Source organism: Acomys russatus, chromosome 17 (assembly GCF_903995435.1).
Source record: "Acomys russatus chromosome 17, mAcoRus1.1, whole genome shotgun sequence".
In the NCBI taxonomy this organism is placed as follows: domain Eukaryota; kingdom Metazoa; phylum Chordata; class Mammalia; order Rodentia; family Muridae; genus Acomys; species Acomys russatus.
The window spans coordinates 42,053,866-42,079,953 of NC_067153.1; the positions used below are offsets into that span (position 1 = coordinate 42,053,866).

The 26,088-nt window shown below is 51.6% G+C and overlaps 1 protein-coding gene across 2 annotated transcripts; it reads left to right on the plus strand.

The window, feature by feature from the left end:
* The first annotated feature begins 430 nt into the window (after positions 1-430).
* Positions 431-25,419, plus strand: Pick1 (protein interacting with PRKCA 1). Of its 2 annotated transcripts, none has more exons than XM_051159960.1 (13): positions 431-589; positions 896-999; positions 1,970-2,081; positions 14,368-14,496; positions 15,917-15,983; positions 17,631-17,720; positions 20,824-20,877; positions 21,233-21,295; positions 21,915-22,048; positions 22,429-22,521; positions 23,303-23,353; positions 24,145-24,289; positions 24,667-25,419. In XM_051159960.1, the coding sequence occupies exons 2-13, from the start codon at positions 959-961 to the stop codon at positions 24,936-24,938; spliced, it is 1,251 nt and encodes a 416-aa protein (XP_051015917.1). In that variant the 5' UTR covers positions 431-589; positions 896-958; the 3' UTR covers positions 24,939-25,419. The 2 variants fall into 2 exon arrangements, with proteins under 2 accessions (XP_051015917.1, XP_051015916.1); XM_051159959.1 differs by having other exon boundaries at positions 436-735.
* The last annotated feature ends 669 nt before the right edge of the window (positions 25,420-26,088 follow it).

Here is a 26,088-nt window from a genome sequence, read left to right on the forward strand (position 1 = left end):
AGGACCCCAGACTGGCGGTAGGTGTCTCAGGACCATGATCTGGATCTTACGCCAACTGTAAAAATCTCTGAACAAAGTTACTCCCTCTCTCGGATACTTAATTTCTTTCTTTGTGAGACTGGGATCTTTCGGCAACCTTCCAGCCTCGACGCTTTGTAGTAGGGGAGACACAGTCTTTCCTCGGGTAGCGGTACTGAAAATGTGAAAGCGTAGGTCTTGAGATTTGCAGCTCACTGAACTTCGCCGTTCCCAAGATGCTTCCGTTGCCCCGGCAACCGCCGGGCCTGAGTGGTCCCTAGAGTGTCGCTGAGGAAGCTGGGAAGAGCCCTGCCCTCCCCAAGATGGCGGCACGGCTAGGGCGGGGTCCGGGGCCGACAGCATGTCTAGACCCTTCCTTCCTTTCCCATTTTTCCCATTAACGGCAAACTTCCACAAACACTTGTTCTTTTTCCTGGTTCAGAGAGTCGGGGAGCTGAGAAAGAAGTGTTGCTTGCAGGAATTGGGGCAAATACCCAAAGGGAGAGGCGGGACTTCCGCATCCTACCGGAAGTGACGCGACAGTCGCGGTCGCCGCCAGGTGGAACGGCAGGTGGGTTCAGGTGCCAGCCTGGCCTGGGCCCGGCTGTGGGACCGACTCGGTGAGCGACTGAAGCGGCTCCCAAGGGTCTGGAGACCGTGTGGTGGGCTCCGGAATTCGAGCCCAACGTCCTGGCCTGGGTTCCTCCCCTGTACCAAGTAAGAATCACTTGCCCCCACCTTCCAGCCTCAGGGTCCCCACCCCAGTCCAGAGGGGAGAGCCAGAGGCCCGCTGTCCCGGATGGGGGAGGGTTGGGAGCTTGGGGCTGACATCTGGGCACTTCAGTTCCCTGAAGCCCTGTGTTCTTTTCTCTCTCAGACCCAGTTTCCCATTCCCGTCCCGAGCTGGGCAGTTAGCCAGTTGGCCACAACTCTCGGAACCATGTTCGCAGACTTAGACTATGACATCGAGGAGGACAAATTGTGAGTATTTTCTTCCCCAAGACGTGGGAGCTGAGGGACCCAGCTCCCTCGTGTCCTTGGGTGCCCTAGCTCCACACACTTCTACTTCTCAGTGTCGGGAAGTAGAAATGGGCCCAGCCATTTCAGCAATCCATCACTTGTAGGGGGTTGTTGCAGGGTAACAGATAATCACGGATTGGGGGGCCCCAATCCAGCCACAACACAACGGGTCCTACTGGGGTCGTCTAGGAAGGTATTCCAAAGGTGACAACAGAGCCAGGTTGCAAAGGCTACCTAGGAATATCACCAACAGACCCTCCTCCCCAGCATAGATGATTAGTAAGGTAGACTTCAAAAAATCAGATTTGGCTGACCCTTAGAAAGCACTCCCAGATTGAGCCGATCTCATGTGTAGTCAGTCTTTGGTAAGGGGCGAGCAGCTGTTGGTTGTTAGCAAATCAGTCTTCAGTAACCAAGCTGACACCTGACCTTTTCACCACAAGACACGCACGCCATAAGCTCGTTGCTGGTGAACATGATGGAGACTGAGCAACATAAACTGGAAGATGCCTGGAGGAGAGTTGAATTAACTTTCTTCTAAAAGGAATGGGGCAGCCTGTCCCGCGTGTGCCTTAGAAGGAGACAAAGATAGAGCCCGGCTCAATCTTCAAGTTGGTTTCCTTGGAGTTTTCTGCTCTGGCCTAGGGTGGAGGTGGAGCCTCCCGTGCACATCCTTGTAAGGTCTCATTTCATCTTACGGCTGAAGGGAACGGGAGCAGAGGGAGAGGTGTGTGATAGACGTCTCAGCAGGTTTTGGGCAGCCCTGGGCACTGACCCTAAGGCTGCCTGACTCCTGAGCATGTTCTGGCTCTTTGTGGCCGAGGAAGGAAGAGGCAGCTCTGTGTGGGTTGTTGGAGCCTTTCTGGGCGTGGAAGCCTGCTCCTCCCAGTCCTCCTTCTCAGAAGTCATTGCCATTCGCATCTCTTTCCAGAGGAATTCCCACTGTGCCTGGAAAGGTCACCCTGCAGAAAGATGCTCAGAACCTGATCGGGATCAGCATTGGAGGCGGGGCCCAGTACTGTCCCTGTCTCTATATTGTCCAGGTACGAGGCACACTTTGGAGGTGGGGGGGGGGGTGTCAGGGATCAGAGTGGACAGGGTCATGGGTGGAGTGTTTTACCTCCTTTCTTGGGCGTGATAGAAGGAGGTTCATTTCTCCACTCTGGAAACACTAGCTCCAGGGCCCGGGAGATGGCTCAGTCGGTAAAACGCTTGCCATGCAAGCTCGAGTGGCAGGGTTTAATCCCAGGCACCTGGGTAAGATGCCGATGTGACCTGTGCTCTTATAACCGTAGTGCCGGGGAGGTGGAGGCAGGTGGATTTCTAGGCTTCACTGGCCAGCCGGTCTAACCTAATAGGTGAATTCTAGGCTACAGAGAAACACCGTGAACCCCCTACTCCCCCACCCCCTGAAAAAAGTAACTGGTGCATAAAGTGACTGACCTACATACACCAAACATGCGCACAGACATAAACATGAACACACCTGCATGTGTAAACAGCCAGAGGTCAATCTTGTTTCTTTAAAATTTTATAATTGGAAGCCAGGCACGGTGGTGCACACCTGTAATCCCAGCACTCAGGGAGGCAGAGGTAGGCGGTTCCAGGACAGTCAAGGCTACACAGAGAAATCATGTCTCAAAAACAAACAAACAAACAATCATGATTGGTATTTGTGTGTGTGTGTGTGTGTGGTGTGTGCATATGTGAGTATGGGTTCGCTCATTTTTGTCTTCAATATGCAGAGTTGAAAGGATTCCTCACCCTCAGTAGTCCATTTTCTATTGAGAGATCCCAAGGTTATCAGGCTTGCCTGGCAGAGACTTCACCCCGCCGAGCCGTCTCAGCAGCCCTGCTTGTTTCTGAGGTCTGGTCTTTGGCACCACTGCCCCGCGCTCTAAGGGGCCTGTCCCTGCTCCCCTTCCTTCTCCACCTGTTCTTTGCTTTGCTTGTTCTACCTGGGAGACTCTTGTTGGCCTTGCACCGTGTGTATCTGACTGAAGGTAGTGCTGGCTGGTGCCTGGTGTGCGGCAGATACTCAGAATGTCCCCAGTGAGTCTGCTTGCCAGCCGAAGTGGGAAGGCTGTGAACCAACAATGTCCGTGCTGGGTGTGGCAGCACACACCTGTAATCCCTGCACTTGGGAGGTGGGGACAGGAGGATCAGCTGTTCAGAGGTGTGCTGGGCTACACAGTAGATGAGTTTGAGGCCAGTGGGTGCTACTTGAGACCCTGCCTCAGCAAACAAAAGAAAGTAGGAGCTAACGTTCATATGTAAATATTCCTGCACCCCGGGGATTCTTAACCACTCTGGTCCTCAGCTTTCTTATCTGGAGTTTGGTTCCCAGCACCCAGATGCATTCACAACCACCTACAACTCAGTTCCGTGGGATCTGATGCCCTCTTCTGGCAGCCTCCTGCCCCTGCATGCATATGGTGCGCATTGCATTCACTCACATTACCTACACAGGAAAATTTTTAATTAAATATTGCAAATATGTCCTGGCCTACATGAGACCCTGTGTGAAAAGAAACCAAGCCAAGCAAATCAAGAAAATAAAAATATGTAAGCACAAATGTGTTTGGGTTCTTGTGACAATGCAACAGAATGGCAGAGCATCCCTGGGTGGCAGCTGTGATGATTCTCTGGTGACTGTGCCTTTCCCAGGTGTGAAGCAGGTAGTGGAGAAGCAGATTCATGGTTTCTGTTGGGGAACATGCCCTGGTTGTCTGTCCACTGAGTGCACAAATGGGGTAGGCCTGTTGTGAGGCCTCAGCCAGTGACATTTCTGTGGACTATACCCTGTTGGAACATCCCATAGAGCAGGCCCTAGGGGCAGATAGGGCACGGGGTCTCTGGGAGGGTGATTTGGTTTTCTCTGAGGGAGACCGTTCCCAGGTCCCTCCTGGCCATGTACCTGCCAGTCCTCCATGCTGCTTGCCTCCACACTGTTTGTTCAGTCCTGAGGGGCGTATTTGTTTGCATTGCATCATACATAACATGATGGGGTTTGCTTGTTGTGCATAGCAAGTCAAGTGCACAAAGGCTAACGTGGTCCCTGCCCTCCCTCACACTGCGTCAGAGCCGGCTCCCACTTTTCCTGGTTGTCAAGGGAGAGGAGGGGGGAGGAAGGGAGGAGCGAGACTGTGTACACACTTGAGTGTAGATATCCATGCAGAACAGAGCTGTCAGATCCCTCTGAAGCTGAGCTCACAGGCATTTGTGAGTCTGGAATTGGAGTGCTGGGAACTAGCGTGGGTCTTCTGCAAGAACAGGATGCACTTAACTGCTGAGCCATTTTTCTAGCCCACCTATTTTGTTTCCTTTTTTGTTTTTGGCTTGTTTGTTTTGAGATAAAGTTTCTCTGTGTAGCCTTGAGGCGTGGGCCATTATGCCCAGGGCCTTGTTTATTTTGTTGATTACTTGTTCATAGTTCAGGAGATAGTCTAAAGCCATATGGTCTAAAACCATAAATCTCCCTCTTAGCCCATCTCCCCATCACAGCTACTGTCTTAATTCAGTATTAGCACCACAGGTAATGTTCAGGAAACATTTTCCAACCCCCTCGCCAGCTCTTTGGAGGCTTAGGGGATAAAGAAGGGACAGCCCCACTGTCCTATACCACTTGTGTTAAACTTTCTGATGAACTGGTGTCTTTCTTCCTTTTTTAAAAAAAAAAATTATTCTTAAGTGTATGGGTGTTTTTTACCTACACGTATGTCTGTACATGACATGCATGCCGGGTGCCTAGGGAGGCCAGAAGAGGGCATCACATCCCCTGGGACCATAGTCCTACTTGGGAACCACCATGTGTGTGCTGGGATTCGAACCCAGGTCCTCTGGAAGAGCGGCCAGTACCCTTAAGTGCTGAGCCAACTCCTTTTTTTTTTTTTTTTTTTTTTTTGGTTTTTCGAGACAGGGTTTCTCTGTGTAGCTTTGGCCATCCTGGACTCACTTTGTAGACCAGGCTGGCCTCGAACTCACAGCAATCCGCCTGCCTCTGCCTCCCGAGTGCTGGGATTAAAGATGTGCGCCACCATGCCCGGCTGCTGAGCCAACTCTTAGCCCTGAGTTGGTGACGACTTTTCTTGCTTTTGTTTTCTTTTGAGACGAGCTCAGGTAGCCTCGGCTGTCCTCAGATTCCCCATGCAGCTAAAGCTGGCCTTGAACAACTGATCCACCAGCTTCTCCCTCTAAGTGCGAGGCTTACAGGTGTGAGCGGCCGGGCTCACCCTGTGGTTTTCTTCTCAGCATTGCTTCTTTGGTATTTCCTGCTATCTGTCCCTCTGTGATCTTCTTGCTTTCTCAGTAGACTTCCCACAGTCAGACTTTCCCAGCTGTATTAAGGCTGTTCTGTCTTCAGTCTAAGTCTTGGGGACTTCTACTCTTCATGTCCCATCCCCAGGACCTCTTCTTGGCCTTAGGTCCCCATTGGATGGCTCGTGTCCTCTGGCTTCCTGAGGGAGGACAGATGGACGGATACATTCTGGAGGCCTCTTTGTCTTTCTTGTCAGTGTCATTCCCCATATTCCTCAAAGTTAACATGATCTCAAGTTCAAGAGTGAAAGTCAAAGGGCTGGGATGGCTCAGTGTAGGTACGTGCCTACTGAGGCCTGGGGCCATCCCAATCCTTAAAAATTAATACTAGGTTTGGAAATAAATTTAAATTAGAAAGATGAAAAAATGTTTTTGTATTTCGTTTAGATTAATTTATATATGTGTGTGAGTGCTTTGCCTGCACATACGTCTGTGTACCTCATGCATGCCTGGTGCCCATGGAGGTCCGCAAAGGGCATCAGATCCCCGGGACTGGAGTTACAGCCGGTTGTGAGCCATTATATAGGTGCTGGGAAACTGAACTCAAGTCCTCTGCAAGTGCAACAAATGCTCTTAACCACTGAGCCATCTCTCCACCCATGATTTCTATTATTTAAATATTTTAAGGCTGGACTTGGTGGTCAACACCTTTAATTATAGCACTCAGGAGGCAGAGGCAGGCGGGTCATGAGTTCAAAGTCATCTTGGTCTTCATAGTGAATTACAGGACAACCTAGACTAGGTAGATAGACCCTATCGCAAAAAAAAGTAATCAATAAAGATTTTAAAGCCTACTTATTTAATGGCGGGGGTTCTTGTGTCATGGTGCATTGTGAGTCTGCCATGTGAGTCTTGGGGGAGCTTGAACTCAGGTCACCAGGCTTGGTGGCAAGCCCCTTTACCTACTGAGTACCTGTCTCTCTGGCCTTGGTTAGAAATTTGATGGTGTCATTCCATTATCCACTGTCATTAGCCTTGTGTCTTATTGGAACTGGTCATCCCTGCGTCTCAGGTGGTAGGGTGACAGCGGCTGGCACAGCCTTCGTTGCAGCTGTGCTAGGTCCTGAGAAAGTGGCATCGTCAGGACATCTGGGCCTCTCTAGTCACGAGACTCTCATACATGACTCTTTTTTTTTTTTGTTTTAAAGATTTTTATTTATTTTATGTATATGAGTGCTCTGTCTACATGTACACCTGCAGGCCAGAAGAGGGCATCAGATCTCATTATAGATGGCTGTGAGCCACCATGTGGTTGCTGGGAATTGAACTCAGGACCTGGAGGAGCAGACACTGCTCTTAACCTCTGAGCCATTTCTCCAGCCCCCCTCATACATGACTCTTAGATGGCACCGTGCCCTGTGTGGTTCTTACCGCCTCTTTTGTTTTCAAATTGTCACAACTACACATATCTAGATCTCTAGAACTTACCTTTTTCTTTTTCCGAGACAGGGTTTCTCTGTGTAGCCTTGGCTGTCCAGAACCAGGCTGGCCTTGAACTCACAAATATTCAACTGCCTCCATCTCCCTGAGTGCTGAGATTACAGGCGTGCAACACAACACCCAGAATTTACCATTCTTAACCATTCTTAGGTGGCTTTAAACTATTCTATAGTGTGATGCAGCCATCACCACTGTGCAGTTGAGAACTCATCATCTCGGGAAACAGACTGGGCATGAGCTCACTGCCCCCCTCTCCTCAGCTCCTGCAGTTCCCATGCTCCTCTCTGCCCCTGTGGCTTTGACTAATCTAGGGCACTTGTAAGTAGAATTGGGTGTTTATTTTGCTTAGCAGGAGGCTAGAATTACCATGTTGTAGTTTCCTTTTTCCTCCTTTGAGGTAAGTTTCCACGTTTCTGCCTGTGGGTACTGTTCTTTCCAGGCTGACCTTTGTCCTGCCTGTCACTGTCCAGATGCTCGGGGTGTGCTCTGCATCTCTCGCTCCTCTGCCAGTCACTGTCCAGTTGCACGGGGTGTGCTCTGCATCTCTCGCTCCTCTGCCAGTCACTGTCTAGTTGCACGGGGTGTGCTCTGCATCTCTCGCTCCTCTGCCAGTCACTGTCTGGTTGCGCGGGGTGTGCTCTGCATCTCTCACTCCTCTGCCGGTCACTGTCCGGATTCTCGGGGTGTGTTCTGCATCTCTCGCTCCTCTGCCAGTCACTGTCCGGATTCTCGGGGTGTGTTCTGCATCTCTCGCTCCTCTGCCAGTCACTGTCTGGTTGCGCGGGGTGTGCTCTGCATCTCTCACTCCTCTGCCATTCATTGTCTGATTGCGTGGGGTGTGCTCTGTATCTCTCGCTCCTCTGCCAGTCACTGTCCGGATGCTCGGGGTGTGCTCTTCATCTCTTGCTCCTCTGCCAGCATTCCACTGTTTGGATGCTTCTAGCTTTGTAGGAAGATTTGAAATCAACAAGTGTGAGTCTCCCAGCTTTATTATTCTTTCTCAAGATTGTTTTGGTATTTTGAGGTTCCTTGATATTTTAATCCTAAAATATGATTCTTAGGATTTAGATTTATAGACTTTTTTTGCCTATAAAAATGTCCCTGGGCAGCTGGACATGGTAGCGCATGCCTTAAATCCCACACTTGGGAGGCAGAGGCAGGTGGATCTACAAAGAGAGATCCAGGACAGCAAAGGCTATAGAGGGAAACCCTGTCTCAAAACAACAACAACAACAAAACCCAAAACAAACAAACAGTGTCCCTGGGCTTTTTGTCAGGGAGCTCAATGAGTCTGCAGATCTTTTTTTTTTTTTTTAAGATTTATTTACTATGTACACACACAGCATTCTGTCTGCATGTACTCCTGCAGGCCAGAAGAGGGCATCAGATCCCATGTGGTTGCTGGGAATTGAACTCAGGACCTCTGGAAGAGCAGCCAGTGCTCTTAGCCTCTGAGCCATGCCTGCAGATCTTGATGTCACATCTTCTCATCATGAATATGGACCATAGCGTTCACTCCTGTGGCCAGATGCCTGAAGGGAACAGTTATGGGAGAGATTTATCTTTGCTGGTTTCACAGGTTTCTGTCCGTCAGTGCCAGGGACATATGGCTGAGCAGTCACTCAGAGGCACCCAGAGAACAGGAGCATGTGTACGCTGCACCGACTGCCTTTCTCCTTCCCTGGGCATTCTGTCCAGGCTCCAGCCTACGGGATGGTGCTGCCTGCATTCACATGCCTCTCCCAATCCTCACTTGGTCCCTGGGTTCCCAGAACACCATGTGACAGCAGGGTGCTCTTAGTCCCATCAAGTGGACTGTCAAGATCTTGTCAGCTTGACACCCACCTTAAACCACAGCATCCACTCCGGCCCCTGAAAGGTTCACATTATTTTTACTATGCCTGATGTAGCCAGATGTATAAGCTAACTCTTAAAAGAGCCCCATAGTCTTGGTTCTGTTTTTAACGTGTCTGTTTTGTATGTGTGTCTGAGCACATGAGCACGCATGCCATGGCACATGAGTGGAAGTCAGAGGACAGCTTGTAGGATTTGTCTTTCTCCTGTGTAGGTTGCAGGGAATCAAGCTTTGGTCGTCAGGTGTGCCATTACCTTCCAAGCCATCTTGATGACCCTTGCTTTGTTTTGAGCCAGGCTTTCGAAACCCAAACTGACCTTGAAGTTACCATTAGCTGGTTTTTTTGTGTCTCGAGATAGGGTTTTCTATGTAGCCCTGGCTGTCCTGGAGCTCACTGTATAAACCAGGATAGCCTCAAACTAAGAGAGATCCGTCTGCCTCCCCAGCGCTGGAGTTAGAGGTGTGCACCACCACCATCTGGCTTCAATATTGTTCTTTGTTTTGTTTTCTTTGTTGTTTTTTGAGATAGGGTGTCTCTGTGTAACATAGCCCTAGCTGCCCTGAGCTTGCTTTGTAGACCAGGCTGGCCTTGAACTCAGAGATCTGCTTGCCTCTACTTCCCCAGTATTGGGACTAAAGGCATGTGCCACCACGCCTAACTCAATAGTGTTCTTAAAAACAAAACAAACCCTCGAAAAAAACAAAACCCAAAACAACCCAAGTTCAAAGTTTCCTCTGAGATGAAAGGCAAACACCTAACTGTGAGCTTCTATAAACCTGAATAAAAATCAAGTCCCCATGTTCCTGAAATAGAGAATCCCACAGCATATACCCCATTCCAGTAGGGAGACACACATGCATAGGGCGATGCAGTAGACCAGCAGGGTGACCATTGGTGCCTTCCACTCTACGCTGGCATCTGTGGCACATGGTGGCATGATGTGCGCTCTGCAAGGCTTGGGCAGCCCCCTCATGGCTTTGCCACACAGCCCACGGGCTTCTCTGTTTACTGCCATAACTGTTCTCAGCTGATAGTCCATACTCTGTTGTCTTTCATATCTGGGCTCTCCATTGCACCTTTAGCTTGACCTTACCATTTTACAGTCACCCTCTCAGGATTTGCCTGCAGGCATCCCTGTCCTGTCACAATGACCAGGCTTCCCTTTGAAAACTTCCATGGATCCCTGTTGCAGTATAAAAACCTACAAACCCAGCATTGTGCAGATGTCACCAGATAGCAAATCCAGGGGTCACACCACCCTAGGAAATGCTTGCCAGGAGAGTGTCTTGACTTTCCTTCTTAAACAAAACCTTTCAAATGAGTTAACCCTTTGTTTTGTACTTCATGGATGGTGAAACACCATGACCAAGAGCCGGGCGTGGTGGCACACGCCTTTAATCCCAGCACTCAGGAGGCAGAGGCTGGCAGATCGATGTGAGTTTCAGGCCAGCCTGATCTACAAAGTGAGTCCAGGACACGCAAAGCTATACAGAGAAACCCTGTCTCAAAAAAACCAAAAAAAAAAGGAAAAGAAACACCATGACCAAAGCGACTTAGTGAGGTATTAGGCATACATTTCTTCACTGTTCACCACTAAACAGTCAGAATAAGAACTCAATCACCAGGGCTGGAGAGATGGCTCAGAGGTTAAGAGCACTGGCTGCTCTTCCAGAGGACCTCAGTTCAATTCCCAGCAACCAGATGGTGGCTCACAGCCATTTATAACGTGATCTGATGCCCTCTTCTGGCCTGCAGGTGCACATGCATATAGAGTACTCATATACACAAAATAATAAATCTTTAAAAAAACAAAACTCAAACAGCAGGAACCTGGAGGCAGTAGCTGATGTAGAGGCCATGGAGGATGCTGCTTACTGGCCTGTTTCTCATAGCTTGCTTAGCCTTTTTTGTTGTTGTTGTTTTGTTTTTCAAGACATGGTTTCTCTTTGTAGCCTTGGCCGTCCTGGACTCACTTTGTAGACCAGGCTGGGCTCGAACTCACAGAGATCTGCCAGCCTCTGCCTCCCAAGTGCTGGGATTAAAGGCGTGCGCCACCACGCCCGGCTTCAGCCTTTCTTATAGAATGCAGGACCACCAGCCCGTGGGGTGGCACCACCCACAGTGATCTGAGCCCTCCCACGTCTATCAATGATTAAGAAAATGCCCTACAGCAATGTTCTCAACCTTCCTAATGCTGTGGCCCTTTTATACAGTTCCTCATGTTGTGGTGGCCCTCAACCACAAAATTATTTTGTTGGTACTTCATAACTATACTTTTGCCACTGTTATAAATCTTAATGTGAATATCTGCTTTGTGAACCCCCCAAAAGGGGTTGCGACCCACAAGCAGAGACCACTGCCCTACAGGCTTTCCCAGTCTTCTGGAAGCATTTTCTCAGTTGAGGTTCCTTCTTTTCAGATAACTCTAGCTTGTGTCAAAGTGACATAAAACTAGCCAGCACAGATGGGGTCTGGCCAATAATTAAGATGTCACCTTTCAGCCATGCGTGGTGGCACATGCCTTTAATCCCAGCACTTGGGAGGCAGAGGCAGGCAGATGGCTGTGAGTTCGAGCCCAGCCTGGTCTACAAAGTGAGTCCAGGACAGCCAAGGCTATATAGAGAAACCCCGTCTCACAAAAAACAAAACAAAACAAAAAAGATGTCACCTTTCCTATTTTCCCAACTTTTCAATGGCATAATCTCTTTTTAGTTTTATTTTAATTAATTTTTGAGACAGCTCTCTGTGTAGCTCTAGCTGGTCTGGTCACAGATACTCACCTGCCTCTGCCTCAGTGCTTGGATTAAAGATGTATATACCACACCCAGCTTAACAAGAGAGTCTTTTTTTTTTTTTTTAAATTATTTAATTTTATTTTATGTGCATTGGTGTGAGGGTGGAGCCAATGGAACTGGAATTACAGACAGTTGTGAGCTGTCATGTGATGGCTGGGAATTGAACCCGGGTCCTTTGGAAGAGCAGACAGTACTCTTAACCACTGAGCCATCTCTCCAGCCCCCAACAAGAGAGTCTTTTAAGTGCCGCGCTTACAGGGCCTCAGCTTAACTCCAGTTTATTTTTGGGCAAACACATTTTCCAAACCTTCTGCTCTGCAGTTAGCGGTTTATACTTGAAAGACTCCACCTGCACAGGGCAGTCTGTCTGCCACCCGAGGCTTAGCCTACAATGTCTCAGGGCACAGAACAAACGTGGATAAATTCTTTCCCAGAATGCAGTATGATCTGCCTGTAGTCTGACGTCTGAGCAGTCTTCACTCTCTGCGTGGCTGCTGGCAGTCTGTTGCTGAACTCCACCAGGCCTCCACTAGAGTAAGCTCACCATATCTGGTCTTCTCTAGCTTGTACCTTCCACTTTTTTGTTGTTGTTTTGTTTTGTTTTGTTTTTCTCTGTGTAGCCTTGACTGTCCTGGACTCACTTTGTAGTCCAGGCTGGCCTCGAACTCACAGTGATCTGCCTGCCTCTGTCTCCCGAGTGCTGGGATTAAAGGCGTGCGCCACCACCACGCCCGGCTGTACCTTCCACTTTTCTCAATTCCTCCTGCAAACCAAGCTTAAGGTCATGCTCAGTCATGGCAGTGACCTCACCGCGCTAGTACCTGGGTTGTGCTGGGCTTGGTCATTGTAGTCACAGATACCCTTCAGGAAACTTAGGGAGGAAGCACTCATTTGGTTCCGTCACATTTTCTGGCAGGAGCAGAGCAGCACTCGCACCCCAGTGGCCTGAGAGCAGTGAGACCTACACTAGCCTTTCTCCTAGCCCTCTCCTGCTATCCAGGCACGTAGGGTGGTGCTGCCACGTTCAGGGCAGGCTTTTCCACTCAATCCATCCCTCAGGAAACATCCTCACTGACGTGCCCAAGAGGTGCTTCACCGAGCTCCATCTGCTCACGTGACCGTCAGGACCAGCCACCACTGGAGTCCCCCATCTGCTTCTGTCATTCAGCAGCCCCACCTGCTGCATCAGCAGCGTCCCACAGTTGCCATTGTCTCCTCACTGCTTGGAGCACTTGTTGTGATCTGAACAGTGATGTTTGCCTCAGTAACTTCATTTTCCCTTGAAACATTGTAAATAAACATTATGAAGTATCCTTTAGACTAGGCTTTTTTAGAAAATTTAGAAACTAAAGGTAAGGAACTATAGAAATGATCCCTGTAAGTATAGTCTGGCGCACACCTTTAACCCCAGCACTCGGGAGGCAGAGGCAGGCGGATCGCTGTGAGTTCTACAGTGAGGTCTACAAAGCAAGTCCAGGACAGCCAAGGCTACACAGGGAAACCCTGTCTTGAAAACAAACAAAAAAAGAAACTAAAGGTAACGCAGAGTCAGGCATGGTGGCGCATCTCCCTCTTATTGGGAGGCTGAGGCAGGAAGTTTGCTAGTTCAAAGCCAACCTGGGCTATAAAGTAAGACCCTCATCTCAAAAACCAGCTGAAGGAGCAGAACAGCTACTGGTCAGGTTGGTGTTTTGGTAGTTCTGTCAGGTCCAGTTTGCACTGCTCCATTTGTATGAGGCCTCTGCATCTGTGTGTGAACCCCCCCATGTCTGTGTGTGCCCCTGCATCTGTATGTGAATCCCATGTCTGTATGTGCCCTCTGAATCTGTGTGTAATCCCATGTCTGTGTGTGCCCTCTGAATCTGTGTGTAATCCCATGTCTGTGTGTGCCCCCTGCATCTGTGTGTAATCCCATGTCTGTGTGTGCCCCTTGCATCTTTGTGTGAATCCCATGTCTGTGTGTTTCCCCTGCATCTGTGTGTAATCCCATGTCTGTGTGTGCCCCCTGCATCTGTGTGTGAATCCCATGTCTGTGTGTGCCCCCTGCATCTGTGTATAATCCCACGTCTGTGTGTGCCCACTGCATCTGTGTGTGTAACCCCACGTCTGTGTGTGCCCACTGCATCTGTGTGTGAATCACATGTCTGTGTGTGCCCCCTGCATCTTTGTGTGAATCCCATGTCTGTGTGTGCCCCCTGCATGTGTATGTGAATCCCATGTCTGTGTGTTCCCCCTGCATCTGTGTGTGTAATCCCATGTCTGTGTGTGCCCCCTGCATCTTTGTGTGAATCCCATGTCTGTGTGTTTCCCCTGCATCTGTGGGTACATCCCATGTCTGTGTGTGCCCACTGCATCTGTGTGTGAATCACATGTCTGTGTGTTCCCCCTGCATCTGTGTGTGTAACCCCATGTCTGTGTGTGCCCCCTGCATCTGTGTGTGCATCCCATGTCTATGTGTGCCCCTGCATCTTTGTCTGGGTGCTCGATGTCTGTGTGTGCTTCATGACCAGCTGTCTCCTTGCTGTTATCACTAAACCACTCATTTACAACAGCAACGCCACCTCACAGCCAGTGAGCACAGGTTGAAGGAGCCTGGAGAAAGGGCGCACAGGCATAGGCCCTGCTTAGAGCAGCCTTGGGCTGTTCTCTGGAAACCAAAGTAGGTGCTGGAATTGTTAAGAAGCATTGTTGGAAAACCAGAGAGGTGGTGACAGTGGAGGGACAGGTTTGAGAGCTCTGAGGGCCACTGTATTTGCTATTAGAAACGTATCACCTGTGGAGAGTCACAGTCTGTTTTCTGTCCCCTTCCCCAGAACGGGGACTTTTACTCTTGCGATTGCTGGTACTGGTTAAGGTAGAGGGACAGCCTGCCCAGGTCCCGAGTTCCACCCCATTGTCCCCCACTTCCTACACATCTGCAGGTATTTGACAACACACCTGCAGCCTTGGACGGCACGGTGGCGGCTGGTGATGAGATCACTGGGGTCAATGGCAGGTCAATCAAAGGAAAAACCAAGGTAGAGGTGGCGAAGATGATTCAGGAGGTGAAGGTAAGACCGCTGTGGGAGCAGCTGGACATTGCTCCAGTTCCTGCTGAGCCACTCAGGCTGCCAGGGCCTACCAGACTTAGGGTACACTGTCTGTTCTTGTATAGCAGTATGAGGGGCCAGCTCCAGTCTCCTGGACCCCCTGGACTCTCATTAAATGCTAAGTATTTTGGGGACTTAACCCTGAGCTCCTCTGAGCTCACAAAGGTATTAAGCACTCAGACAGGCTGTGATGTCCCTGGTTGGGGTTGCAGAGGCAGCTAGCTGTCAACAGTGACTTCACTGGGTCAGTGGGCTCTAGTGACCACAGCTGGGCCATGTTTGCCCTAGAGTTTTATTGGAGGGGCTGCTTCCCAAGTTCCCTAGGGACTTCAGGCTACAGAGAATGCTGAGCTCAGACATTTCCAGTCCAGATGCAGCCCACCTGCTCGTTCCCCAGCCCAGATGTTCTGCTGTGTCCTTGTCACTCACAAACAAGCATAGCCTTTTTGCTGTCTCCAGCAGCTCAGCCACTGGAGACCCTTGGGAAAGCTGGTGAGTGAGCTGTGTGAGGGAGCGCAGAGCCAGAGGATAGTCTGAGAGTCAAGGGTGGGTCCAGCCTGTGCGGACTTGGGCCTAGGGCTCTGAACCCAGCTGGGCCAGTGTCCGTCCTTCAAGGCTCCAGGACTAGCCCCTGCTCCCCTTCATATGTATTTTATTGCCTTCATGTGCACTGTGGCTGCAAGTATGTACGTGCACCACATGCATACTTGCTGCCTTCAGAGGTCAGAATAGGGTGTCAGATCCGCTGGCACTGGAGTTACAGGTGGTTGAGAGCACCATGTGGGTGCTGAGAACTGAACCCTGTCAGGAGCAGCAAGTGCTGCTGAGCCGTCTCTCCAGCCTCCGCTATCCCCATCCTGCTCCCACTCAGACAGGCACCACTGTCTTCCTCTGTCACATCCTTGTCATGTTCCCAAGTCATCCTGGTATGACTTGGTCCACACGGAGGACAGGGTTACCTCTGTAGCCACTTCTAGTGCCCCTTTAGGCACCAGGCAGACCAAGGAGGGACTCAGAGCTCAGGGCCATGTCAGTCCCAAGGGAGCCCTTCACACCCTACCCCTGACTGACCGAATTGGCTCATTTCATCTGTGCTGCGGGTGTAACTTTGATATGAGCAGAGTCAGTCTCGATCTCAAAGGCCTTAGGATTGTAAGGACTAGCGTGACCGTGATCGCCTCCCATGGGCACATGAGCAGTTACTAGAACATGGGTCTAAGTGAATCCCCAAGTTGCCCCACCTCTCCTGCTGGACTGGGATCCCAGAGAAGCCTTGCTCCCCTCCTGGTTGGTGTTCTAGTGCCAAACGTGTAGAAAGTAGTCTCTGGGAGGGTCTGGAGCTAGGGAGCCACTGTCCTGATTGTCTGTGCTGCTCTTGCAGGGGGAGGTGACCATCCATTACAACAAGCTGCAGGCGGACCCTAAGCAGGGCATGTCCCTGGACATCGGTAAGCCAGGCCAGAGCAGCCATGTGCCATGGGCTCTGGCTTTTTCTGTCCAAGCTGATCCAAAAGGCTAGGAGGAGTCAGGTGTAGCTATTCACAGTTCCCTGGCCCTGCGTTCTCACTGCCCTGTGTTTTACACTCTGCATTGCCAGACCTTGATGTGTGAGTCGTGCCTGCTTTGAATCCTTCTCCACCATGGCCTCTCCTGGGGGTACTTCCAGGAAGACATAAGGTGCAAACTGGACCTTTCGGTGTATGCCTTAGTTAGGGTTTTATTGCTGTGAAGAGACACTATGACCAAGGCAACTCTTTGTTTTAGTTATTTATTCATTTTTCTTTTATGTACATTGGTATTTTGCCTGCATGTATGTCTGTGTGAGGGTGTGAGATCTCCTGGAACTGGAGTTATAGACAACTGTGAGCTGTCACAAGGGTGCTGGGAATTGGACACAGGTCCTCTGGAAGAGTGGCCAGTGCTCTTAACCACCGAGCCATCTCTCCAGCACCAACCAAGGCAGCTCTTATACAGGAACATATTTAATTGGGCTGGCTTATAGTTCCAGAGTTTTATTCCATTATCATTATCGTGGGAAGCGTGGCAGAGCCTAGGCAGACATGGTGCTCGAGGAGCTGAGAGTGCTTCATCTTGATGCACAGGCAGCAGAGGACGACTGTGTGCCACAGTGGGCGGAGCATAAGAGACCTCCAAGCATACTCCTGCAGGGACACACTTTCTTCAACAAGGCCACACCTTCTAGTAGTGCCACTGTCCATGGGCCGAGCATTCACACACATGAGTCTTTGGGGGCCGTACCTATTCAAACCAGCACAGTGTATTATTGGGCAAGTTGTCTGTGGCTAGAAGGGCGGGGCCTCACTTCTGTAGAAGCCTTGAGACAGCGATCGTCAGCTGCCAGCTCCTCTGCATCAGCCACATGGCGAAGTGTGAGGCACAGAGGCTTGGCAGTCTCCTGGCAGAATACCCAGATAAATTGACATTCACTACAGGCCACAGCCCTCTAGAATAGAGGTTAAGGGCAAATGAGTTCACCAGTGTTTCTCTATGCAGCCCTGGCTGTCCTGGAACTCACTCTGTAGACCAAGCTGGCATTGAACTCAAAGATCCCCCTACCTCTGCCTCCCCAGTGCTGGGATTAAAGGTTGTGCTGTTATGTCCAGTCTTACATTCTTGTTATTGAGCCCAGGACTTGTTCTAAGACCTTAGCTGGTTACATGCAGTGACCAGCCAGTGGCAACTAAGGGTGCCCTACCGCTCTGCCAAAACCAGCCTGAGAACCCGCCTGCTGGGTGGAGGAGAGACTGGTCAAGGCCTTCTCTGGCCTGTCCACTGTGCTTAGCATGCACAAGCTCTGGGCTCTCACTGACTCCAGTAGCAGATAACAGGTCTCAGCCCTTGTGCTGAGCACCCCATGTTTACCTGTCCAGTGCCTCTGAGTGGGGGGTGAATAGGACAAGTGGCCTAGGATAGACTGCTTGAGAGCCCCTGCTTTCTAACTGCTCCAAGCACCAGCCCTAGGTTAGTGCTTGTCTATGCATCGGCGCACCCAGTGAGGCAGTTGTGATAGGGCTCAGGGCCTAGATGGCCCAGCCAGCAGTACAGTCATTGGCCCTTTCTCTCCTGCCCTCCAGTGTTGAAGAAGGTCAAGCACCGGCTGGTGGAGAACATGAGTTCAGGCACAGCTGACGCCCTGGGCCTAAGCCGTGCCATCCTGTGCAACGGTAAGCTGTCCTTCCACCCACTGGCCCAGCTGTCCATCAAGCTGACCTGATAGCGTCCACCTGCCTCAGTGTGGATAGCCAAGTCATTCCCCTGTATTCCCTGGGGTGCGGGGTGACACAGACGAGAGAGAATAGGTGCTCCCTTCCAGCTTGGATGCTGCGAGCCTGCATGCTGCCTGCACAGTCCTGCTCCTGTGCCGTCCACCTCAGCCCTGCCCTTGACCAGGAGGTGGCGCTGGCGCTCTTGTCTCCACTTCTTCTGCGTGTGCTCAGAGAAGCCACGTGCAGCCCTTTACGCACACTCAGACACATGAACTGGATGTCTCCCCAGGAGGCCCATGGAACCCGTGGTCCTGCTCCTGCCATCGCCAGCCTATGCTTATAAATAGCAGTGCTGTGCATATACACGAGAAGATAAAAATACCCATATAAACTGTGGGCTCAGCTGAGCACAGTCTTTATTGGCTGTGAGGGTGGGGGTGGGGCCTGAGCTTGTTCCAAATAGGGTACAAAGTGTCGGCTGCTATTTCCAGCGCTGTGGTGCCTATAAATCCTTGTTACTGTAGTCACCGTGCATTGAGATGAAATTAGAACTGGTTGTTGTTTCCCTTGAACCTTGCAATTTCCCTAGCTGTAAATAGGATTTCTAAAAGTGAAGCTGCCATGATGTCCCATGACCCAGCTAAAAACAACTGTGTCTGCTGGCCACGTGTTCATGTTCCAGGGAGCCAGGACCTACAGGCTATGGGCCACCACAGCCTCCTGAAGACCTCAGAGGTGTCCATCTAACCCCCACTCCCCCCACCCCGCCCCAGCTCTTCACAGCCAGCTTTCCTACCCGAGAAAAGCCTCTGCCTGTGTCATGTCTCTCCTGTCCTGCTTAAAAGACCCCGCCTGCAACTCCACAACAAAGCTAGGAGAGCTGGACTCTGCTTAGATGAGGAGTCTGGCTGTGTGACGTAGGCAGTTGTCCCACCATGCAGCCCTCAGCTTTCTCTGTAGAATAGACAGCGTGGTCCCTGGCCCCAAGGTGTAGGCTGGAGAAGGGGCAGGGCTCGTCAGGGCTCACTGCAGTGACTCAGCGTGGCTGCAGGTGTTCTCATGAGAGGTGTGTGTGCTTCATCCCCACAGGTAGGGGCGTATCCAGAGTTAGGGAGCTCCTCTGCTGGACTTGGAGCACCAAGTGTTTAGTTTTGATTGGACTGGTTAATTAGAGTAGCCAAGGGGGGGTGGATCTTTTGGTTGCCGGACTTCCATACTTTGATAGCTGGACCTTGGTAGTCAGCCTCAGGGGAGGAAGTGGCCAAATGAGGGAATGGACCTTGGTGGCTAGCTTTAGGGATGTAATCGAACAGTTTGTCCAAGGCAGAGGGAATAGGGGTAGGGCAAGGCCTGCCAGAGCCATGTTTGCCATGCTTGGGCTAGGTAGAGTCCCTTCAGGGAGGCCGCTACAGACCATAGTACAGATACTACCCAAGTCTAGTGAGTTTTACTGGAATTACTGGAACATGAATGAGGGTTACTTACAGGAGCAGAACTGACTCAGAGACAGCTGTACCACCAAGACCACCCAGCACCTGGGGCACACTGCACAGCCTTCAGGCAGCTCAGAAGGTTGGAGAGTGTCCTTTCCAAGCGACTTAAGCCTCTTCCAGGCAGCTGGTCTGGTTTCTGTCTTCTGAAGCTTAGCTCAGTCTGAGAGGGACTCTCAGCTTTCATCGTATGTGTTCTCTGACAGCCAGGAGTCAAGTGAATCTGGTCAGTTTCAGGGACTTCCTGAAGCTGTTTTAGGTTGTATACTTTCCTGTTTAAGGAGCTTCTTTGTAGAATGTAATGTTTCAGACCTGGAGAAGTAGGTATTAAGCCAACCAATACCTATTGCCCATGGCTATGATCACCAAGTTCTTCTACTGTGAGCCTTTCCTCCAAACCTTCTTGAATTTCTTCTCTCTCTACCCCACTCCAGTCCCGTGCAGCTGTCACAGCCAGCCCTGGCCATGATCCAGCAGCCTTCTTCCTCCCATCTAACTGCTGTGTGGGAAATTTTGGCTGCTGACCCAGGGTTTGCCTTCTGGTGCCTTGAGAAGCCACCCTTGGGTCTGGCCTAGGGAAAACCCACTTTAAGACACCCATGACTTTGGGAAAACCCTATACTGGAATTCACATCAGCCCCTGGATTGGCCCAGCCAGCGGTAGCTAGAGAGAGGCTCCTGACAAGGGTTCTTAGCCATGTCTGCCTGTCTCTTACTTAACCCTCTAGTGTGCTGGGGTGTTGATGAGTAAACCCTCAGGCCCAGCCTCCTCCCTAGACCTCCTGTTCTGGGCAGAGGCTAGTCCTCAGGGGCCTACCCTGAAGAGGCCAGTATTCAGCACAAGACACCCCAAGACCAAGTTCTCAGCACAAAGAAAACATATTTGCCCCATAAATAAAGGACAAAGAGAATTAAAAACAAAGACAGGCTGGGCGTGGTGGTGCACACCTTTAATCCCGGGAGGCAGAGATAGGCAGATCTCTGTGAGTTTGAGGCCAGCCTGGTCTACAAGGAGTCCAGACCAACCAAGGCTACCCTGTCTCAAAAAACAAAACAAAACAAATACAAAAACAAAGACAGGAGATAGTGGCCAAGGGAAAAGGAACAAGGAAGGGGGGAAAGAAACAGTTTTCCTCTTGATAGAGAGACAGATGAGGTCTGGAGACAAGTGTCAGCTTATAAGGGGAAAAGGAAACTCCTCCGCCCCACCCCACCCCCATGTTAGGATGCGTTGCCTTGATTTGATTGGGCATGTTAATTAGGTAAGCCAAAGGGAGTTTTTGGTTGTTAGACTTCCATACTTTGATAGCTAGATCTTGTTAGTCAGCCTCAGGGGAGGAAGTGGTCCATTGAGGGAATAGACCTTGGTGTCTAGCTTTAGGGATGCAGTCTAATGGTTTGTAGCAAGGCAGAGGGAATAGGGGAAGGGCAAGGCCTGCCAGAGCCATGTTTGCCATGCTCAGACTGGCTAGAGCCTTTGTGCCCTCTTCTCTCCCACCTGGCCTCGGAAGGGCTCTTGCCCGGCCTTAGCTCGCTGAGCCCACAGATGCCCTTGTTCTTGCTCTCAACAGATGGGTTGGTAAAGCGGCTGGAGGAACTAGAACGCACTGCCGAGCTGTATAAAGGTAGGTAGGAGTCTTGGCCAAGAGGTGCCTGCTGCTGGCATGCCCTGGGAGCCCTGTCTTAGAGAGTGGCCATGGGGCAGGGAAGCTACCCACAAACTTTTGGGAATGGTAACTGTGTCAGGTGCCCCTCCAAATTTCTACACTCTCAGAGAGCCCCTAAGAGACTGTATCACACATATTCCTAGCTACCTGTCACATTGGGCCACAGAGAGGCCAACTCAGCCTTCATCCTCAGGCCTTGGGGAAAAGCCTATGGACCTAATGCCCAGGGGGAACCTTAGGCTGCAAGGCTGAGGGGCCAATAGGATCCCCGACTTGGGTCTCTGTCTTCTGTCACTTGGCTCTCTTCCTACAGGGATGACGGAGCACACCAAGAATCTCCTACGGGCCTTTTATGAGCTGTCACAGACGCACCGGGGTAATGGCATCCCCAGACATGCCATGTGGCCCTGCAAACCCCTGTCCCTCAGGGCTCAGTAGCATCTAGCGCTGAGGTGTTGCTAGCTTCTTCTCTGGGCCCTTCTCATCCCCACACCAAGGGCAACGCCTAGCCCTGACCTCCAGCCTGTGGCAGTGACCTTGGAGTACCTGGTCCAGCTGGCCGTACAAGGATGCTGCTTACAGTGCACATGGCTTCTTTTCAGTTTGGTCTCTTTTCAGTCCCATAGTGGGCAGGAGAGAGACAACCCCATTTACAGGCCAGGAAAGGAAGGCCAGACAGGAAGTGGGCCCAGGTATCTGGATTCTCAGCCTAGTGCTCTGCTCTTGACTTGCATGAGCACCGCAGGTCCACTCAGCTTTTTGTCTAGTCTCTTGGAGGAACAGAGGGTAGTAGCTTCCATGGGAGTGTAAGCCTAGAATGCAGATGCAGCTCCTTTGGGAGAATGGTCCAGGCCACTTGGAGCGGTATCCCCTTTGGATGTAGACCCCAAAAGACCTTGGTTCTCTGCCGGTCAGGCCTCTGTCCTGCCACCAGCAAGCCCCTGGTTTCTCCATTATGGACCAAGTAGGGGCTTCAAGGCAAACTTATCATGCAGCCTTTGGGGACGTGTTCTCAGTGATTGGGGTGCGGGAGCCGCAGCCAGCAGCAAGTGAGGCATTCGTGAAGTTTGCTGATGCACACCGCAGCATTGAGAAGTTTGGAATTCGGCTACTGAAAACCATCAAACCGGTGGGTCCCTCCAAGTACAGCACACCCCCACTGGCCAGGCAGGAGCATCACCTTAGCACAGGAGGGGTTCTGGGCTGGAGTCAGGTGCAGACATACTCTTGGTCACCTCTGTGGCCACCCATCCATCAGTCACCGTGCCTCCCCAGGTCCCTGTTGACCTCAAGATCCGTTTGAGCCAGGCATGGTGGCACACGTCTTTAATCCCAGCAGTTGGGAGGCAGAGGCAGGCCTGATCTACAAAGTGAGTCCAGCGCAGCCAAGGCTACACAGAGAAGCACTGTCTTGGAAAACCAAAAAAAAAAAAAAAAAAGATGGGTTTGAGCACTATTCTGCTGCTTTTGGGATGACACATCAGTGCCATTTGTCATCCAACCTCCCAGATGCTGACGGACCTGAACACGTACCTCCATAAAGCCATCCCTGACACACGCCTCACCATCAGGAAGTACCTGGATGTGAAGTTCGAATACCTGGTGAGTGGGCCGCAGTGTCGGCTGCCGCGGCAGCTGCCTCAGGAATTCGGCATTGAGGCCTGACTAGAGAATCAGGAGCAGCCGAGAGTGAATTCCCACACCAAGGAGCTCCGAGCTGCCTGGAGAGCAGGAGAGCACCCGTTTCTCCTCCTTGGGGCTTGTCACCTTTAGCAGCAGCTCTGTCTAGGGTCAGGATAAGTTAGGGCTGTTTGGAGTCATAGATGATAGTCTGATGGTCAAAGGAGCTAGGAAAGTAATGCTACGTGTTCGGGCTTTGTGTAGCAACACTTGTTAGAGGCTTGGCTAGGCCTGTGCACAGCATGTCTTGAAAGCCCTCTCAAGCTCTCCTGCCTCACCAGCACCACTCACAGTGTTTTGCAGGGTTGGTTTTGGGTATTTTTTATTCTGAAGATAGAAGCCATACGTGTGCATGCCAGGCAAGCGCTGACCACTGAGCCATACCCCAATTTCCAGAACATCTCCCAAGACTTCAAATTGGTTGCTCTTGGATATCTCAAGCCTTCAGGCCTTTGTACCCTCCCAGAGGAGTGCCTCGTACCCCTGCTGCCCTTTGCCTGAGCCTTCATCCGTGCCTGCTTCCAGCCTTTCCCAGGTGGTCCAGAGCCATGTGGCTTATATGGCTACTGCTCTCTTGGTGTGGCCAGGTTCCCAGGTGACCTGAGGGCGTAGGAAGGCCTGGCAGGGGGAGCTGGAAACATGAGGGTGGGAGAGCAGGAAGTTTGGCCACTGACTTCCTGGCCTCCCATCCTGTCCCATACAGTCCTACTGTCTAAAGGTGAAGGAGATGGACGATGAGGAATACAGCTGCATTGTGAGTGCCGAAGGGGCCCAAGGTGGTATCGGGAAGGCTTGGGGTGCCCACACTCTCCCTGCTGCCTTCAGAAGGCCCTGGGTCTGCCAGAGGTATTGGGTATGTCGGGCGTCCTAGAGTCTTAGTTGGATTCTAGTTCCTAAAGTTTGGGGCTGTCAGCCCATTCTGCCGGTTCCTCTGGCTTGGAGTACCAGCTAGTTTGCCATGAGGTAACTCGCCAAGGCCAAGTACCCCAAGTTTATGAGGTTCCTATAGGAAACTGTTGGTTATTTCACTTCTGAGCTATGCTTTGATTTTTTTTTTTTTTTAAAGTTGGTGTTTTTTGTATTTTTATGCATTTTGCCTCCTGGTGCCTGGTTTTTGATCTGTGTGCACGCCACATGTGCATGGCTGGTGTTGTGGAGGTTGAAGAGGGTGCTGGACCTAAAGCTATAGTTAGGAGCTATGGTGTGGGTACTGGGAACTGAACCCAGGCCTTTCTGCAAGAGCAGCAAGTGCTCTTTACTGCGGAGCAGCTCTCCAGGCCCTGGTGGTGGTTTCTAATTTGTGATTTGTGTGCAGTCAGGGTCCATCTTTTGACCAATAGTCATTATTTCATGTGAGCTGTGTTCGTGTTTCTGTGGTTGATTTTTCTCCCTCCAAAGTTACTGCTTTGAGCTTCTTACCATCACGGGCACCTGAAAGCCCATGTGGTGCAGCTGTGAGCTGGGCCAGCCCTGCAGCCTTCCAGCCCATCTGTCCCTGGGAGGCCCAGGTCCACCCAAGGGCGCTGACAAGCTTGCCTGCTCCAGGCCCTAGGAGAACCGCTATACCGCGTGAGCACAGGCAACTATGAGTACCGCCTGATCCTGCGCTGCCGCCAGGAGGCTCGAGCCCGCTTCTCCCAGATGCGCAAAGATGTGCTGGAGAAGATGGAGCTGCTGGACCAGAAGCACGGTGAGGGCTGCATGCCACCCTAGTTGGTCCTTTCCTGGCACCTAGCCCCAGGGTGGGTACCATTCCCTCCCTATAGCAGAGATGAGACCCAGAGGGTATTCTCCCTGAGGTCCCAGGACCAGGCCCTGGCAGGAGTCCACCTAGAGCCTGGCTGGGTCGGGGTCATAGTCCACTCGCCCAGGAATCCTTCTCTTTTCTGAGCTAGGAGTTTGGAGGACGAACTGGCCAGCTAGGCAGGGCCAGGAAGTCTTTGGCTGTGCCCCTTTCCACCCTGCCTAGGGCCTAGGACCTAGGAGGTGTCCCAGCAGGAAGGCCAGGCCAGCTCCTAAGAGGGGCAGCCATAGCCACTAGGCCTGTCTGCTCACCTTCTGCCCCAGTCCAGGACATCGTCTTCCAGCTACAGCGCTTTGTGTCCACCATGTCCAAATACTATAATGACTGCTATGCGGTGCTGCGGGACGCCGACGTGTTCCCCATTGAGGTGGACCTGGCACACACAACTCTAGCTTACGGCCCTAACCAGGGTGGCTTCACTGACGGAGAGGATGAGGATGAGGATGAGGAGGATGGGGCAGCTAGGGAAGTGTCCAAGGATGCACGTGGGGCCACTGGACCCATGGACAAGGGCGGAAGCTGGTGTGACTCCTGAGTGCTCCCTCAAGTGGACCTGGGGGGCAGGGTAGCGGGAGGACTGCAGCGGGAGTGGGGCGGGGCCACTGTAGGACAGCGAAGGCATGTAGTGGCGCATAAAGGCCTGCTGCCTCGGGGCGCCTGCCTCCCTGCTCCTCTGTCCTCGCAGTGAACCCAGGCTGCAGCCTGGGACCTGGACTCTGGCCCCTCGTCTTTCCTTTCCATCTCCCAGCTGGAGGGAGAGCTGGGCCTTGGACAGAAAAAGAGAAGGGCTGCAGCAGGCAGAGCACAGGACCTGTCCCTGTGAGCACCTCGGTGGTGCCAGCCCGCAGGGACTAGGAGCCTGGGGCCAGCATACTGGGCCGGCCCCCCAGAGTCCAAATGCACACCCTGGCAGACTATATTTATTTGTTCCTGGGTTAGCCTCAAGGGCTGGACGATGGGCCTGTATTGAATAAACAGAAACCAAGACAAAAATGGTCTCCTGGCAATGGCTCAGACCCTCCTCTGCAACCACGAAGGGGCGGGGGGCGGGGGAGACAGGACACAAGGCTCTTATGTCCATCACTTGTATCTCGCAGCACCTGCAGGAGCAGCTTGTTCCCATAGCATTTGGGGTCGAGGCGCTCAGGACCATACATTTTGAGAACAGTGGGAGCTGAATTTGAATCTGGGTCCCAAAGCCTTGACTGCTCCCAGCATTGTTGTGCACTCTCCCTTCAACCATTCTGGCTCCTGGTTGTGAAATAAACCTTTTTTTGGGAAAGGGGGCAGAACAGACACTGGTCAGGGCCATGCAAGGGTGAGGGACTATTCCAGTTCAGGGCCCAAGGGAGATGGTGTTGCTTCGCCTGGCTGGGTGCAGCACACACGTGTAACCCTTTACTCTAAAATTCCCACTAGCACAGGGGATATGGCCACTTGAGAGCAGAGCAGGCAAGGAATGTGCGAGGTGGCAGGGTCCAAAATGGGAAAGTGCCTTTCCTTGTTAGCTTTGAGCTGCAGTCCTGCAGAAACCCAGATGAGATTCCCAGGCAAGAACAAAAGGGAAAGATTGGCTGTCACCATGCATCCATCCACCTGGGGCAGAATCCCTGTGGTGGAGAACAGGTGCCAGGGCCACTGATGAGCAGGCTGCCCCCAATGTCACAACTGTGCCCCCAGGAAAT

Bases quoted from the DNA above. Each gene is read 5' to 3' on its own strand.
- Pick1 (XM_051159960.1), top strand. From the start codon at position 959: ATGTTCGCAGACTTAGACTATGACATCGAGGAGGACAAATT. The intron at 22,049-22,428 runs GTGGGTCCCTCC...CCAACCTCCCAG, and splicing joins TACTGAAAACCATCAAACCG to ATGCTGACGGACCTGAACAC. The intron at 22,522-23,302 runs GTGAGTGGGCCG...TGTCCCATACAG, and splicing joins ATGTGAAGTTCGAATACCTG to TCCTACTGTCTAAAGGTGAA.